A 17,991-nucleotide genomic window follows, 5' to 3' on the forward strand; every position below is an offset into this window, starting at 1 on the left:
TAAATTAGTTTCAGAAATGATAATATACTCAGCAACGGATGACAAATAGGCATTCACGTGACCACAGTTATGCCGCAGATCCACATTTTCTGCTTTCCATCTTTTGGGTTCTTTAGTTCAGAAAGCAAAAGCACCACTCGTGAAGCCAAGATGCTGTGTGTTCACAGAAAGCTTTCTTCTTTAAAAGACTCTGCTGACAGAAGCTTCAGAGCCAGCGAGTCTTCCCTTTTCCACAATCTCAGATTCTCATACATACATTTGAGTTTGTGAAACAGTTTTGGCGACGTGTGATGAGCCCAGGGATTATTGTCATAGCCAACCCCGATATTATAGAATTACAGTCAGACAGAGCGACTCCTGGTGCTGCGCGGACAATTACTCTGCGGCCTGGATCCCAGTGGAAAAGCTGCATTAGAGAAAAACCTCAGTCTCAGATGCAGAAAAAACAGGGAAGTGTTGGCAAATAATGTGTCAATACCAACCAAAGTAATCACAGCGGGGCTCAGAAGGGGTCTGACTCCACTTTATTAGAAAGTTCCTCTCCAAGAAGAAATGTAACACTGTCGGGATTCCAGAAAAATGCAGACAGGCTCCGGTTAAAGAAACATTTATGTCACATGTTTTGTTTTAACATCATGAGGCAGGGTATCTGGGATATAATTAGTCTTAAGCTGGACTCTTGATTGGAAGAACTGTTGATGTGGAAAGCATGCTCTATGTGCTTCAAAGACAGAAGAAGTCATTAAAGTTCATATGGAATGATCTTTCCATATAGGTCACAGTTTTAAAGAGTTCATCAGCTCCTTAGAGCTTTCATTTAAAGACATTTACAGCAGTATGACTCTCTTCTGTGGGTGCCACATGCTGTGTGCTGTTGCTTCAGTCTCTACATTGAGCAGTGTGCTGCCTCCATCTAGTGGCGAGTATGATATCCTACAGAAAACTCTGAACAGTCAAGGAAGACGTTATTTTTTCATATTTGCCATAGAAAAATGGCATCTCAAGGTGGCAGTGTGGCTCCACAAGTGATTCTTCTCTCAACGATCTGAGCCAGTGGCAGAAAGAAAGGAACCAGGACTGCAGAAACAAACAGTGATCTTGCTGTGGTCTTTAAATTTTTTACTTTGCTATCAGTGTTTGCTGATTGCAAACATTACCCTAAAAAACTGCAAAAACAATTCACATTATTAATATTATTATATTTCTTATGTTCTTATGTTCTGAATAAGAACTACTGAGATTCAGTGCTTGGCGAGTATTAAGGAACAAACAGCCAGTGGTTGCCTGGGGGTCATCAACCCTCTAAGTCTGTGTGACTGGGGCTTAAAGACAACTTGACAACTTGGCAATTTTTTTAAACAAAAAAATCTATATGAAGGTGACACAGCCTATTAAATAATAAACAACATATCAACGTTACTAATAGGTGTAAATAATTAAAATCTTTTACCACATGAGACTACTCTGTACAGGTTATTTAGGATTATTTGGTACTTTAATCTTGCATTTGTATTTGTACAACTATGTTATGTTTTGTTGTATATATATGTAACTATACAACAAATATAACAAAAAACTGTTCACTTTTCTATTGAGTTTATTACCAACAAAACTGAAACAATGTAGAGAAAAATAAATCTATTATCACTGATTATCACTGCCTTTGTTTAAACAGAGTAGCTATAAAGTTACGCAGGCCTACTAAGCCCACTTTAATGATAAAAGAAATGCATAAGCTAATACATAAATTTGAAAAACATTTTTTTTAAAAACCACACGCGCAGCCCAGTCTCAGTTAAAGTTTGGTTCAGTACCACACCATTATCTTTCCCAGCCATCCATTTTCCATCTTCAGCTACAAACAACCCGCAGACCTGCAAACAATGTCATAACAACAACGTCCTCTAAGAAATAACAGCTAAAATCATTTCCATGTTCAAATTGGGGTGTTAAGTCTAATGTGCTGTTGGAGATGGAGAACACACACACACACACTTATATTGAGGTATACATAAAACCATGAAATAAATAGGTGAAAAAGACAATATTCTTTATTATTTTCTGTTTAGTTTAGTTTACTTAATATTTCCTTTGACTGTAATAATGGTTTAAAAACATTTAAAATAATTAAACATTATTTAGCATCACCTTAAAAAAAAGTATTCCCAGCGTGTTCAGAAGAGGAAAAATTATTACTTAAAGCCAGTAATATGTAGATAATGATGTTTATGCTTGTGTCCAAATAATAATTACAACCCAGAAACGATCTTCATGATAAGCCACAATTGGCGAGGTGAGGAGGGGCGTCTTATTTAGATGATATCTTTATGTTCACACTACATTACAGTTTGGTGTGTTTTAGTTTAGCAGGCAGTTGGTAGGTGGAGCTCTCTCATCAGTCAAGTTGTGAACACTTGTTGGACTTAATCCTCCTCAAGCACCACAAAAGCTGCCATCTCATTATCCTCAAAGCAGCTCCCACTGTGTGCTGTGTTTTTTTATCATTTTGGCCCCTCATGTCCTCCTGCTACATATTTCATATATACGGCGCAGCTCAGTGTTCAATATACTAAACACAAATGTCTACTTTTTAAGCTCATCATTCATGACATGTTATCCAAACTCATCGAACATCTTTTTTTTCTCCTTTTGGAAGGTATCAAAACTTTCCCATGGCTGTGGAATACTTATGGTGAAGTTTGGAAAAACTGTGTGAAAACTTGTATAAGATTATTTTGATTGATGGTCCGAAGCCAGGGCACGCATAAGCATTCATAAAGTAAAAGTCCTTTCAGAATAATTTGGTTTAATGCTAGTTTTTATACAAAAAATAGTTTGTAATTCTTGATGTAGAGACTAATATATCAAATTATAATAAAACAAACAAAATCTCCTAATGACTCTGAGAAATATAATTTGGGTATGGCAGTGTCACTATAGAGAAAAACTTTTTTGTTTTCAATATACTGAATGAAGTCGACCTTTAACTTTCACAGAGGCATTTATAGCAATAGCAGCAAGAGTAACAGGACTAGGGGTTTAATCAATTTATTAACACCCAAAAAATAAGATTTAAAGTCCTATAAACTCATAATCACACTGATTTTTTTTTTCAGAAAAAAACTTTTACTGTTATTTATTAATCTCCAGGTTCAAAATATACTGATCTGTTTTTTTGAAAAATGAAAAAAAATTTCATCAACTTAAAAAAAAAAAGAGTAAATGCTTTGACTAAAAGACAAAACAAATAACCGAATGTTCTCCAGACACCTTAATTACCCACAAAACCAACTTTAAAAACTCTTCAAACAAACAGATTTGTTATTTCTTGCCTAAGGGTAATAATTTTAGTGCCGCCGAGCAATTTTCGCTTGAGACTTCTTGACAGTTCACAATATTAATAGGTGCAGTTTAATTGCAGCTTTTAGGAGGCACATAAACAATAACAGGAAGTCCTCTTTGGAAAACTGTTATTCTTCCAGCTTCACAAATCATATTAACTGGAGTATATGAAAATCTTAGAGCATCATTTTCTTACATACTGTGATCTAATTCATGAATTTCACATCAGATGAGTGAATAAAATTTAGACAGGAACAGTTAATTTACAGATAAACAGTGAAGCATCACAAAAACCTTAATAAAATAAAGCAAAGGGCGCTATAAGAATGCATATCTAAAGTAGTGTTATTTATTAAAATAACTTACTGCAGGTGTGCAAACTGAGTTGTTTCCCTCTGAATATATATTCACAGAGATTGTGGGCGCTCAAATCACTGCACCTCACAGGGATCTCTTTATTGTAAAAAAAAAAAAAACAGTATTACAGTAGGGTCAAGGACAGAGTCATAAACATGTATTTGCATATATTTAATATATGTATATGTGGTACATATACACAGTACACACTGTTTGTGTGTCTGTGCCTTTGCTTCCATTTCCATCAGAACCACACTGAAGGGTTTAGTCTGGGTTTAAGGGTTAAGTTTTTTTTTTATTTTGATGGGGATCCTCAAGTCACAGTTCACCATGTTTCGTGTTTTTAAAAAATAAACTCCATGTCACTATGTAGGAGTAAATGTACAAAATAAATTTAGTATATTGGAAATAAGGTTTTTACAGATACAATAGTAGTGCTTCTGGTCTCACACCAAGGAGCTGCCATACTTGAAGGATTTAATCCACTGCAGTACCTTTAATCTACTTTAGGTTTTCATCTCATTTCCCGGAAGATCAAACACTAAATAATAATCCTGCATGATTTGCTTTGTCAAAATACTACAAGTTTTGGTGTGTGGATACTCCCACTGTCTTATGAGCTATGAGATACTGAAATGCACTGATTTGAAAAGCAAACCATCTTTCACTGCTTTTTTCTTTTTTTAAAAAAAAAATAAATCCAAGTAAAGACACATAGAAAACATAATGACTACAATCCTTTAACCACACACTTGCTCTGGCACTTCAGCATGGCTAAGGGATACTTCTTTCAAGTACCTGAAAAGAGGCTCACTGATTGGAGATGAAGAGAGGTTTAATAGTCCCCATGACTGCATATTCAGCTAATGGATACTACAAAACACTTTATTCATTTCCTGCATTTATAATGACTAATTGTTAGACTTTTGTTAATTAAAATCACTTAAAACCAATCATCTCATTCAGGGGATGTCTCTACTGCACAGCTGCCCATTATGTGGATTGCTGAGTGGTTACAGGTAGCGTGGCAGAAATCTGGATGGCTGCGGGTGATGGGTTTGCCTGACCCAAAGATCTGCTGTCAGCTCTCGGTATTTACAGTCCAACCAAAATAACGTTTAGAATACTTAATATTAGTGAAGGAAGGGGGGAAAGGGACATTCGGTGGCTTGAAAAAAGTAAATTCTAGTGCAGGTCTAAGTGAGCAGGCCAGGAAATCCCATCTAAAAGCGATTATTACAGTCTGAGCCACGTTCGCTGTTTGTTGACTGAGGCTAAATGATCACAGCTTCCACCCCTCGGAGAAAATCTAAACCCAGCGGGTGTCTGTTGTGTCTCTCCGGGAGGTTTTAGGAGGGGAAACATTTTGAGAACCATTGACCCACTCTCTGATGAATGAGCCAGAGCGTGACCACACCCCCCGTTTACTCACCGTGTGTGTTTATTGGCTGTTGGGAAAAGCGCTCGCATGTGGCTCCTGTCAAGGGTTTATACTATTAAAACTCCCCAAACTCCTCCATCCTCCCTGACACTTGTTGCTGCTGTGCGCGCACCACCGGGGAGAGGACACCTGAATCGCTTCAGCATTTCTTTTTAGGATTTCCCGCGGGGAGTGATGAACTCCATCGATCCTCAGTCCCATCACCAGCACCACCACACCTCCCTACCGTCGGTTCTCTCCCACCCAAAGGCGCCCAGGAGGCCCCGGATATGGCGGCTGCTGTCTACTGCGACAACTTCAGCAGCATGTACCACCAGCCGAGCCTCCAAGGTGCGCAAAGGCCCGGTGGCTACGGCCTCGGGGACTACGCGTCGTCTCCAAATCCCTACCTGTGGCTCAACGGGCCGAGCGTCAACTCGTCCGCTTCATACCTGCACGGCAACAACCCGTCGTTCATCCCGCCCTCCTACGGCTCGCAGCGGCAGTTCATAACAAACTCACCTGGATTCGGCGGGCCCGACCTGGGCTGGCTGTCCATCGCCAGCCAGGAGGAGCTGCTGAAGTTGGTCCGTCCGCCCTACTCCTACTCGGCGCTCATCGCCATGGCCATCCAGAATGCGCACGAGAAGAAGCTGACCCTGAGTCAGATTTACCAGTACGTGGCTGACAATTTCCCCTTCTATAAGAAGAGCAAAGCGGGCTGGCAGAACTCTATCCGTCACAACCTGTCTCTCAACGACTGTTTCAAAAAAGTGCCGAGGGACGAGGACGATCCAGGTACCGTGAACGCATCACAGAAAACGTTATTAGTACATCAAAATTGTTGCGGCGTTTAATACATGGAGTTTACTCATCGGAAGGGTTCAGTGGTGATCAATTAAATAGAAAATTTCGTTCAGTCCTTCAAATTTGAATTTTTAAAAAAATTAATATGAATAATAAAATAACTTAATTTTATAGTGCCTAAGCAGATATGTGCGTAAAACCCTGTTTGATGCTTTGTAAAGTGTTTTTTTTTTTACTGCTAATAAGTCAATATGATCAGGCCATGTAGGTGCTTTTCATATTGCAATGGAAAACAAGTAGCAGTACTTCATATAGACAAATATGAGCAGACTGTATACAATAATGTAGTACAGTTTATGTTCCTCTGCACTACCTTCAGTAGTCTATTGTAGTATTTTTAAAGCACTGCTTGTATTGTACACTATGACTGGAATGTTGTTTTTCATTCTAACCTGTACTTCAGTCTAGACTAGAGAGACAGTCAGCTCAGGAAGAGGTGCCAAGAGAACTGCCAAATGTCCAGTAGTGCAGATAATAGGAAACTAAGGATGGCAGTATAATACAGTACATCTTGACCTACTGGATCTTAGCTTCCGTGACATAGACGTCTCTTATACATCATTTCTTTTCAGGTTCATTCACATTGCTTTGATTTGTACTGTAAAGTTTGACAGGACACTTTAAAAAAAAAAATGGCATCAGAAAGAAATGTAGGATTTTATTTAGTCAGACAAATTCTGATCAGGTAACGTTTCAATAGTCCAAAACTGAAGTTATTCAGCTGTGATGTGTCTCTCATTTCCACTTGCAGGAAAGGGAAACTACTGGACGTTGGATCCAAACTGTGAGAAGATGTTTGACAACGGAAATTTCCGCAGGAAAAGGAAAAGACGATCGGATCAGAGCAGCGCAGGAGGAGCAGCAGCAGCAGCAGCGGTGGGCACCACAAAGGTTGAGGATGGTAGGCCGACAGCGGCCGCCCCACTGAAACCCTCAGACAGTCCTCAGCTCCTGGGGCCTTCCTCCCCAGAGATGGAAGTGATGAGCGAAAACCACAAAACTTCCGCATCTGCGTCCCCACCTGGACTGGCCTCCTCTGCTCCATGTTTTAATAACTTTTATAGCAATATGTCCACGATCAGCTCGGGGGCCCCCAGCCGACAGGGGTCCCTTGGACTGGTGAACGAGCTCTCGAACAGGAACATAACCGCCCTGAGCCCGTACCACCCCAACCACAGCGGGCAGGACACGGGGCCATCAGAGCACAGCGAGAGCTTGCATTTTAACCGTGGAGTGTACTACAACACGTTTGGCGGCGGGCAGAGCGGACAGTTCAACAGTCACTTCTATAACAGTTTCAGTGTCAACAGCTTGATCTATCCCAGGGAAGGCACTGAGCTATAGGACCTGCTTTAACCACAGCGTCACACTGTTGCAGGGACTTATTTTTGCTCTATGACTCAAACGCATGCTTGCATGCATTTATTTCTGCAGCGAGATCTAAGTACAGGCTGGGTTGCACTCCGCCACATAAAAAAACACAACACTTCCTTCACCGATCAACAGGCCAGACAGATTAAAGAACATGAAATATTTTTTAAGTTAATTTAACTTTTAACATTCAAACGGTGGAAACGTCAGCCTGAAAGTGTAACAAAAATGAAGCACTTATCTTTTTTCTTCTTTTTCATGACTATATCAAAGCTCTCAGTGGTTTTTGAAAAAAAGGCTGCCACTGAAAACTGCAAAAAAAATGGTATTTTATTTTTTTTGAATATGTTACTTTTGCTTTTTAGATAAAACTGCGGAAGATGTAAACATGAATTTGCCAAGTGTGGCCCATTTTTCTCCGGAGCAGCCAAATTCTTCTATCAGATCACATAGTTGAGTCACAGTCAACGCAAATCTGCCAAAGTTGCCTTCGTGAGACCGCCATTACCTCAAAACAACAATCACATGACATGAAAGTGCCCAATACTAAGACAGGTTTCTTTGTATATTTAGACAGATAATAACTGATTTCACAGACAAGTAAACTTAAACGGGGCTTGCCTTATTTTTTCTAATATCTCCATGTTGACTAAAACCGCAGCACTAAGGCTCATTTAAATACGCGTGTGCTTTATAAATATGTATTTTTGTAAATTATGAAAGTAGTGACTATTTATGCTATTTATGCAAATAGGCTTTTTTATCTACTGTTGTCTGAACATAGTTTGGTTAAAGCAGAATATTAGCTTTGCAAAACGCAGAAGAAATGCGCTCACTAAACCCCCAGATCTGTACATTAAAAGCTATATCCTATACTATGGTTTCACTCAGGATTCAATGTGACAATCACTGAATGGCTTCTGTATCTTCTGTTGCCTTTGTTTTTCTTTATACGTTATATTCAGCACATGGGCAGATTCATCTGCCATCACAAATAAATGCTATGTGCTGTCTACTGTATTGCCATGCATCTTTTAAACAGGGCATGAGGTGCATTCAGGTCTTCATTGTAATTTAAATGTATTCCCCATAAATTTACTTTAATCTAATAATCAGTTGTAAAGTCAAACAACTTGCATAAAAAAAAATACTATGAACATTTTTTTTAGTTTGTCATGTTCACCTATTATTTACATATTATTTTTATTGTGTGGGTCTTTTCAAGTTCCTTTTCCAGCTTTTATAAATATTCTGCACGTACTCAGAGTTTAACAAGAATCTGCATCGCTCGCTGCTTAAAAGCAATTTGGCTTGAGTGTAGTGGTTTAAAGTCAAGTTTACAGCACGACTCTTTTATTCTGTTTAGTCCATTTTTCTTACTTTCACATCAGCGATTAGTGTTTGTGGGGTGGTTTTTGCTCTCAGAAGACAATTTTAGTACCAGGTAGTTTACCTGCTTATACTGGGCCTCCTCCTGCCTCTATCTGCCACCACTAATGGTGTTCAATATGTACAAAAAAATAAAATAAAATGACACCAAAACAAAAATTGTTCCTAAAAATAAGAAAAGTTCACACGGATGCTTTCACATTTCCTTAGAATTTGGGAAATTCCCCAGAAAGAACTATGCAGTTTTGTACTAATTATAGGGAAAAGTGAGACAACTTCAAACTTCCAGTGAAAGACCTCCAGTGAATTATTGGCAAGGCTAAAGTGTCAGCTGATCTCCAGATTGCGATATTCATCTAGAGGAAATCAAAACGCGGAGAGTTAAGTTTCCAGTAAGGAGTTAAACGAAATGTTTCTCTGAGGAAAATTAATCCTCGAAATTTTCAACACGTACATTTCTGAAGTATGTTTTTTTCTGTATTAATGTTCTGTCAATATTTCTGTACAGCATTACAAAGAGATTAAACTTGTACCCTCATGATACAAAAACATGCTTTGTTTTAAATTTACAGCCTGCTCTGTGTGCAACTTTTCCTTTCTCCTGTCACGTTTGCAACATTTACCACTTCAAAGGGAACAGCAGAATAATATTTTTGCACCTACTTCTAATACTAAATATGCTCCACAGGCAGAGACGAGCTGTGCTCAGTTCTGACCAAAATTAAGAAAGAAAGTTCAAGGTTGGAGCCGGTCCAAAGACTCAGCAGTTTACAGACGACTTCATACAGAAAGAATATGTGAAACAATAGAGCCATTGTGCTCTGTCCTTTATGCCGGTCCCCATGTATCAATTAGGGACTCTCTGAAGAGAGGTGAAGATATCCCCCTTAAGTATCTCTTTGTCTCCATTCTCCAGCAGTGTTTGTCCCAAACTGAGAGGAGGCCATGTTCCTTTGTTCCTGCTAAGAAACGACGCATCGAGAAATTCCCTCTGCAAATATTTGCCACCCATTGTGCAGATTAGGGACAATGATGTGATGATTTATTTAGTTTTCACTGTTTATAATTCACACCATGCATGTGTCCAGGTACTTAAGCACTGTGCCGTGAAATTGACATGACTGTACTTTCTTATTATCTCGGATTTGCGTCTTTTTTCTTTTGGCCCTCGGTGTTATGAGAATGGTTGCAGACTGCTGGGGAGGGCGTGGGGGTGGGAGGGCGTATCGTTTCTATTTAGAGGATCCAAACATAATTAAAGGGGGAAAAATATTGTCATAATGTAATAATAGAACATTGTTGAAAGCATTTCACCTCATGCCATGCACTTGTGTGACCCTTGTTTAATTAATAATAATCTGACCTACTAATTAAGCCCTATTAATGTAGCTTTTCATGATCGCAGCTTCGTAGCCAAAGAGTCATTCCAGTGTGATCTAATCTGTAGAAGCATGGATCAGTTAGCACGTCGTTCATGCCCCTGATCATCTCAAATGTGCTTCTTCTTCTGCGCTCCTCTCCAGCGCTGCGATGACTCCTGAGTGACAGTCAGATGACCTAGATCTGACCGTCGATGTCAATGTACATCAAACAGGCGGTTCCGGAGCTTTTCCCATCCTGGTGGACTTCTCCAGAGCAGTCCGTGAATGAGCATTCCTGCTGCCAAGTGTGAACTTTTCAATTAGAGAGGATCCACTGACCCAGGCTCTGTTTGATCACCTTCTTTTGTGCCTGGAACATCGGGCACCCCGTCCTAATTTGGCATTCGCGCGGCCCTATTGGGTGACATTTGAAAAGCAGCATTGTTGGGCCAGCTGGGAAGCAGGTTAAATACTAGACTACTGGTGCTATTTCGATCAGTGACTGTACAGTGTAGGCCGAATTCAAGTCCCGAAACGACCCCACAAGACACCCCTCCTCTCCTCTGCCCAAACCCAAATTGTTCCTCTGATAATGGACGGGGAAGAGGTGACGCCTCGCTAATGAGAAACATCTTAGAGGGAGCACAGAAAGCAACTGTTCAGTCTTGTCAGCATGTTTCACATGAAGGGCCGGAGATCAACTTCATCAAGGATCCCTGACTGCGATGTTAAATAAGCACAGCAGAGTGATGCTGCGTCGGGTCGGTGGCTCATTTCAGGACACGGGACTGTCAATGTCCCGGAATGATCCACGAAAACAAAACAAGTTTTCCCCATGTCTGACAGTAGCAACTCTTTCATCCTATTAGGTCAAGTGTTTTATAATTTGACTTTACTCCTTAACTTCAATTTGATGTAAAGGTCAAACAATGTCGTTGAAGAATCAGTGCCCTTTAAAAAAATTTATTACTTCATTATTATGATCTACAGTCCTGTGGAGATAAATAGTCAATTTAACAAATAAGATTAAATAAAAGACTTAGTTATTTATTTACTAAAGAAAAAGTAATGTGAAGGATCCCACTGCGCCAAGACGCTGTGCTGAACGGCTTCAAACCTGGGGGTGTTGGTGGTTCCTTTACATGAACTGCTTGGTTTGCGATCCCACATTTCTAAAAGATCAAGACTGACTTCACCAAATTTTAACATTAAGTTTATTCTTCATTGAACAGATGTCTTATTGCAGCCTGGTACAGTTTCTAGCATTTTCCTTCTAGAATTTACTTTCTAAATCCATTGTCCCATCTGGGCTGACTGGAAAGCAGTTGTCATTACTCCAAAACTTATTCCAAACTTCTTCTTTGTGTTTATTAGTTAAAGAAAACAAAAAAGAGCACAAACTATTACTCAAGTTGCTTTCTGGCTTGTCTTTAGCAACTATAGAAGGTTACAGGTGCTTTTCTTCTTGCAGCAATGTTTTTTCTTCAATAAAGTGATAACAAAGTCAGTTTTTAGGTGTTTTTTTATATTTGATGATGTTTTTGGTCATAATTATGCAGAAAGAAAGAACATTTTAGAACATGCACCACTCAATCTGGGAGTAAATGCTTAAGTTACGTTACCTGTGAACACCATTCTGACTTTTAATTCTAAAATTAAAAAGTAGAATAATAGTTTTGGCGTGTGTAGAAAAACAAATCTTGGTGGGCTGCGTACTGTAGAAGTGGGAAGGTGGGGAGGGTTGAAATAGTAGGGTGGCTTGGGGGGGTCTTGGGCATGATTTGATCCTGGAAGGCTCAATTAAGTGGTTCGTTTACCCCTCGTGTGGAGCTGGTGAATTGGAGCCAGGTCAGCTCCGGGTTGAGACGTTGTTCATTATTTTTCCGCCTGTCGGATCCCATGAGTGGCCGCTGGAGACGGTGGCTGCTCGGCGGCCGAGGAGCAAAGGGCCTGCCGGTGGGGTACGTCAAACACACTCAAAGCCTCTCCCCTTGCCGAGGGGATTATGATCAACAAAGCATGTCCCACACCTGCACCGGCCAGCACAATGGAAACTCCGCGGGCCAATGGAGACGCAGAGAGAGACCAGTTATTAGAGGCCCCCGCCAATGTAATGGATTACATTAACCCCTTCTGTTGTTCTTCCTCCTGGAGTTTAAACACTGAACTGACGGAATCCACATCCCATTGAGAAAAACTCTAGCAACACTTTGTTGCAACAGCTTTTTTCCAGTCTGTCCACTCACCAGTGGGGATGCACTTTAACTTCACTGCTAAGCTGTTTGGTGACCTAACCAAACGCTGTAAGGCTTTGCGAACGTTTGGATAGCTCTTCTTACCAATACTACACACTGGTGGTGATTGTACTAAAGCCCAGATCATGCTTTAGTCTTATATAAGTATATACAAACCAGTTAAATTAAAGATACTTCTTTCATATGACTGTTTAAGTTTTTGGTCACATTTATTTATTTATTTTAATCCGAAACAGGGAACATTCAACAAAATGTAAATACAGCAGCAAGGCCTTCCCAGTGAGTAGGTGTGGAGTTACTCACAATAGGCAGGTGTCTAAATGTTAAAAAGTACTTAAAGTTAATAGCTTGGTTTTTCAACACAGGTATCATATTTTAGCTTAGTGATGTGTAAACAAAATAATTTCAGCTCTTGGTTGGATTTTGTTGAGGCTAGCCTGCAAATCCCTTAAAATATTGAGAATTAATTGCATTTTCGTCACACTTCACTCACAGCAAGGTGACTGGTGATTTGTGGTCTTTCTGTTTTCTATTTATGAGGTGAAAAATCCAAAGGCATTTTTTTGGAAAGTGGCCACAGTCAGTGTGCCGGGATCAAATGATGCCTTCTGGCTCACAAAAATGTTTTGCCAGTCTAAAATAATTTCAACATGATGAATAAATTTTTTAAAAGGCAAAGTGTTATTTTGAATCATTTAGGTCTTAGAAAAGATCAAAAGTCAGCAAATTAATTTCTAATCTTGTATGAGTCAAGATAATACACTCAGCCAGAGGAACTCGCTGATGTCCATCGTAGATTTGCTTATGAGCACATGGTCTGAAAAGTCTTTTTAGTCTAGGCACAACTTTCAAATGAGGTGCCATCCTAATGCACATTGTTATTTTTTAGAAAATGTACTCTGCTGCACACAAAAGACATTACATCGAAGTGGACTTTTTATGATTTTCCTTAATTTCTCATATATGAAATGTTACAGTTCTGTGTCTATGTAAAACATGGGCCTTCAAAATAATATCAGCATATGTACAATGAATTTCTTGGGTCTCCATGATGTCGTACAGATCCTTAATATAGTCATCACTGGCACAGAAGTGTTCAACTTTTTGTTTTTTGGCTCCAGCTGACAGCCAATCACACAAAAGCTGGCTTAAATGGAAAGTGAAGGGATTGAGCAAAGGCACTTTTTTAGAGTTGGAACTGTACATTAGCATAATAGAGCCCCTCTAAAGAAAAAAGGTACAGTAGCGGGTTTTCGGAAATAAACATGGTAATAAATCACTCATTAAACACTGCATATAGTGACGCAACTATCTATGATCTGATCCTGAGACAAAATGTGGTAGAATCTGTCTGAGTCATCTCAGGCAATGGCAGTTTGACTGACTGAGACTTGCACTTCTCTAATTAAAACTTGTTTTAACTGGAGCTTTTACAGCAGCTTTTACTTGATCACCATATTTAAGAGCACACACTGCAAAGAGAAGGTGAGAAATGAGAGAAAAACAATTCAGTTTGTTGGGACGCAGATTCAATATTCACGAGTATTCAGGCTGCTATGGTGTTGGCAGGCCTCAAGTTCTGTTTTTTTCTTTGTCATTCTCAGGTGGCGTTGTAGGCCGGCGTTCCTCCCTGACCCACATGTGGGTGGAGTTTCTCTTTCCCGGGCTTTCTCCCCTACACCTGATCTGCATTAACCCGCTGGTTCATGGTATTTAAGGCCCGGCTGGTGTTGCTATGCTCCAGATTGTTGTTGCTGCTATGCTCTAATTAGGCCTCATGTCTGTAACTAGTTCCTGTTCTTTTTGCTCTTTAACTTTTTTTGTCTTATTTGGTCTCCAGTTACCTCTCCGATGCCAATGTGATTCCACTGAGAGAAATTCTGATGGTGGAAACAGTGAGCCTGTAGTTGTTAGGTTAGCATAAGAAGAGTGAGGCACTGGTTGGAGGGGTCAAGCAATAATTGTTTGGACCATAAATGGCCGTCCTGCATTCAAAATGCAAATGCTTAAACTCCAGCCAGGCTAGCTGGTCCCTGTCTTTTGGTAAGTTTAACTTCACTATTACTTACCAACCAGATTCTCCAAATATTAAACCTGATGCTCTCTCTAAGCAGTTCTCCATCCAGTCTAGTCCATCCCCTTGAGAAACAATCTTACCTGCCTCTTGTATCCTGGGTTTCATGATAGGAGGAGGATGTCATTTGCATGTCTCAGTTGACTGAACCAGATCTTGGCTCTGGTCCTACCAGCCGCCTTCTTCAGTATGATCACAAGTCATCCACTTGGTCCACACAGCAAAGTTTACCTGCTACCGCAAACCTGCTGTCCTAAAATGTTCTGTTTGGTTTTCAACTTTTGAAAAAAGATGCTAAGTAGTAATGTTTAGCCTTCTCTGTTTGTACCAGAAATAAAACCAGTTCCCAGCCACAGGTCTGTTACAACCTACCTGTTCTTGTCACCCTTGTTCACAAATAGCTTAGATTTTGCTTCTGGCTTACCTCCCTCAGAAGGCAACACAGTCGAACTAATCATCATTCTCAGGCTCTCTAAAGCAATACATTTCTACCTAGTCCTAGGTTCTCCAGAGAAATTGACATAGCTCACCTCTGGGTACTAGAGGTAGTCTTGCCTCTGGTTTTCATTCAATCCAATGGCTAGATAGAAGGAGTGAAGGGGGAACTTGAAGCTGCATTGCGTTGTGTTGTTCACTCCAACCCAACGACTTGGAGTTCACATTTGCCCTGGATTGAGTATGCAAATAATACATTGACCTCTACAGGTACTGGACTCTCTCCTTTTGAAGCCTGCCTTGGTTACCAGCCTTGTTTCCAGCTCAAGAAGGAGAGGAAGCTATTCCATCCATCCAGCTCCATCTATGTTGCTGCCACTGAGTCTAAGGCTGCCCTCTTTAGAACCACTGTTTGGCAAACAAAAGGGGAACCCCAGCCTCGCAGTGCTCCCCAGGTCAGAAGGCTCGGCTCCAAGGATATTCTTTTTAAAATACTCCTCCCAGAAACTCTCTCATAGATTTATTGGTCCTTTTGAAATGGAGAAATCAATCAATTCATCTGCAGACTGTTTCAAATTGTCTGCTTCTATGAGAATCATCGCTATCATCCCACATGTCTGAAGTCAAACGAGCCACTTCTAGCCCTCTGTCTATTGTCAGATGGAGGTAGAGTCAAAAATATGTTTTACTACTCTTGCTTGTGCTGTGGTTGGTCCATCATCCAGTTGTGGAGAGGGGCAATCTTAAAAGCTGAAATGAAATTGAGCATTAATGACAATTAAAAGTGCCCATTGCAGCCACTGTCTGTACTTCTGTGTATACTGAATGTCTCCCATTCCAGGTGAACTCTGCTGCCCCTTCTTCTCTGTTCCGGCATACTTGTCAACCAATCAGCACTCAATCAATGCACAGCATCATCCACATTAAGCAACGTGCAATTGGAATCTTTGAAAATTGGATGGAAGCACGTTTGTGTTCGTTGAAAACCGTTCGCTGGAGGGTCTCTGTTGGCTAATACATACCAGTTCAGTTTATATAGTGCAGTAACCTCGACGTGTTTTACATTGTAAGGTCAAGACCCTACAATAATACAGAGAAAGACCCAACAATCAGATGACCCGCTTTGAGCAAGCAGTTTGTGACAGTGGGAAAGAAAAACTCCCTTTTTAACAGGATGAAACCTCCAGCAGAACCAGGTGGGGGGTACAAATACGTAAGGTGTTTGCTCAAGATACAAATACGTAAGGTCTCAAATCGATTTACAAATTCTGCAAGATCTTATCAAACTTACTGTGGACACTCTCCTATCATCTCCAGCAAAAGCTACACTCCCATTCATATTGAGACAACTCCCTTTCACGCCACTTGCCTGCTTTCTGAATACCGATTCCATTTTTACAATAAAATCTGTAAAGCTGCTGCCGGTTGTCTGGGTCTGCTCTCTGAGTCCAATTTGTGGTTAAACATGGCACTGCTGCTATAATTCAAACACATCACACCAGCTTAAACCTGAGTGTTATTAACTGTACAGCCGCATTCGCTGTATAACGCTTGTAGTGGTGTCAATAAGAATATTACTCCTCCATATTCTCCATGTCCCATTTCTCAGACTATATCAACAAGTAAACAGCATTGTTTACCCCAAACTGTGCAGCGGTAACATAGTTTGCGAGTGTGTTTGGGGTTTATTTTAGGTGTGTTTTGGAACAACAGAACAGGAGGATACTCAAATATTTTCAGTGGAGGAGGGTGTCAGTCCCTAGGGAACCCGTCATGGGCAAATTGGACCAAAAGCTCAGTGGAATGCACATCGTTGCCCTCGTCCTCACCCCCTCCCTAATACTCCCACCTCCACCCCATCCACACACACACACACACTCCCTTCTCTTCTCTTTTCTCCTTTAATTGGGCCCATTTTTCTGGCACCTCCCCAGATCACACTGTCATTTTACACTGCGTAATAAGCTATTAGCCCCAGCCGGACCGGGTTCCACAGCCACCCCACGCTAATCAACATGGACATGGCCATTGTGAGGGACTGGTACTCAGGACAGCACAGTCCTGCTATTGTTATTGGCTGGACCTCAAGGCCCTGGTTGCCCATGCCCTGGCTCACGGAGGGAGGAGGTGGGAGGAGAGGGAGAAGTAAACAGAAAGGGGGAGATCAAGGAGAGGTGAACTCACTCTCGCTACCCCCTAGGAAACAGCGAAAACAAACTGTCACACCTTTGGTTCAGCCATCCTGCTTTGACAAAAATATGACTTTCTGCCTCGTCCTAAAAGAGCAGAGCGCCTGTTAGAAAACTGCTGATACTAGACTTGTGAATGAAGATTTTATTCATTGCATATTTTACCACCTCAAGTTTGTCCCGAAAGTATTCTGGAAGGTGTATTTTTCCATGTGTCTTTAGCTTCTGGATTTATTTTTGATACATTTTTTAATCTTTGTTTTTGTATGCCACGTTGCAAAGTGTTGGGCACGTGGTGCATGACAAAATACATAAAAATCAGCATGAAAGGAATTGGCAATCCTGCATTGGGAGCATCTTTTCATTGTGGGGTGCTCAGAGGTTTGGTCTGCTATGATATTTTCTCTTCGTAGGTTGGTCTGACAGGTTAGCTTGGCAAACATGACACTTTTGTTTTCTTCACTTCTTCCATTTCACATTCCAACACCCACAGTTCAACCACAAATGTACAAAACTGCACTGCGCTGCTTTCACACATTAGTAATAAATATCACAAATGTTGTTCTTTTGTAATCAAATGGTGTAGTTACTTATTTAGCAAAATCTTTGTTCAAAACGTTTTAGATGAGAAGTCCCTGGGCCTGCCTCAATGGAGAGGAGCTTTCCTCAACCATATAACAGCTCCTGTACATGTCTCGACATCTCCAGGCGGAAAATCAGGGGGTTAGACAAGGCCTTGGCTCTGCAGACCGTCTGAGGCGCTAATACTTGCACAAAGACTTGGCAGGGAGAAAGCAGAGCTGTATTTTATGTTGGGGATATACATGTTTCACAGTCGTTGAAGATTGTCAAGCACTCATTTGTCACCAGGAGTCAATTCTGAACTCCTGCTGCACAACTGCTATACAAGTAGGTAAATCAAATGTGAGGT

The 17,991-nt window shown here is 40.6% G+C and overlaps 1 protein-coding gene across 1 annotated transcript; it reads left to right on the forward strand.

The window, feature by feature from the left end:
* Nucleotides 1–5,129: 5,129 nt before the first annotated feature.
* Nucleotides 5,130–7,750, forward strand: foxi2 (forkhead box I2). Its single transcript, XM_003447772.5, is given in 3 exon segments — nt 5,130–5,357; nt 5,360–5,917; nt 6,738–7,750. Coding segments are annotated over 3 exon segments (1,194 nt in total). The 5' UTR covers nt 5,130–5,314; the 3' UTR covers nt 7,331–7,750.
* The last annotated feature ends 10,241 nt before the right edge of the window (nt 7,751–17,991 follow it).

Source organism: Oreochromis niloticus, linkage group LG19 (assembly GCF_001858045.2).
Source record: "Oreochromis niloticus isolate F11D_XX linkage group LG19, O_niloticus_UMD_NMBU, whole genome shotgun sequence".
Lineage (NCBI taxonomy): Eukaryota > Metazoa > Chordata > Actinopteri > Cichliformes > Cichlidae > Oreochromis > Oreochromis niloticus.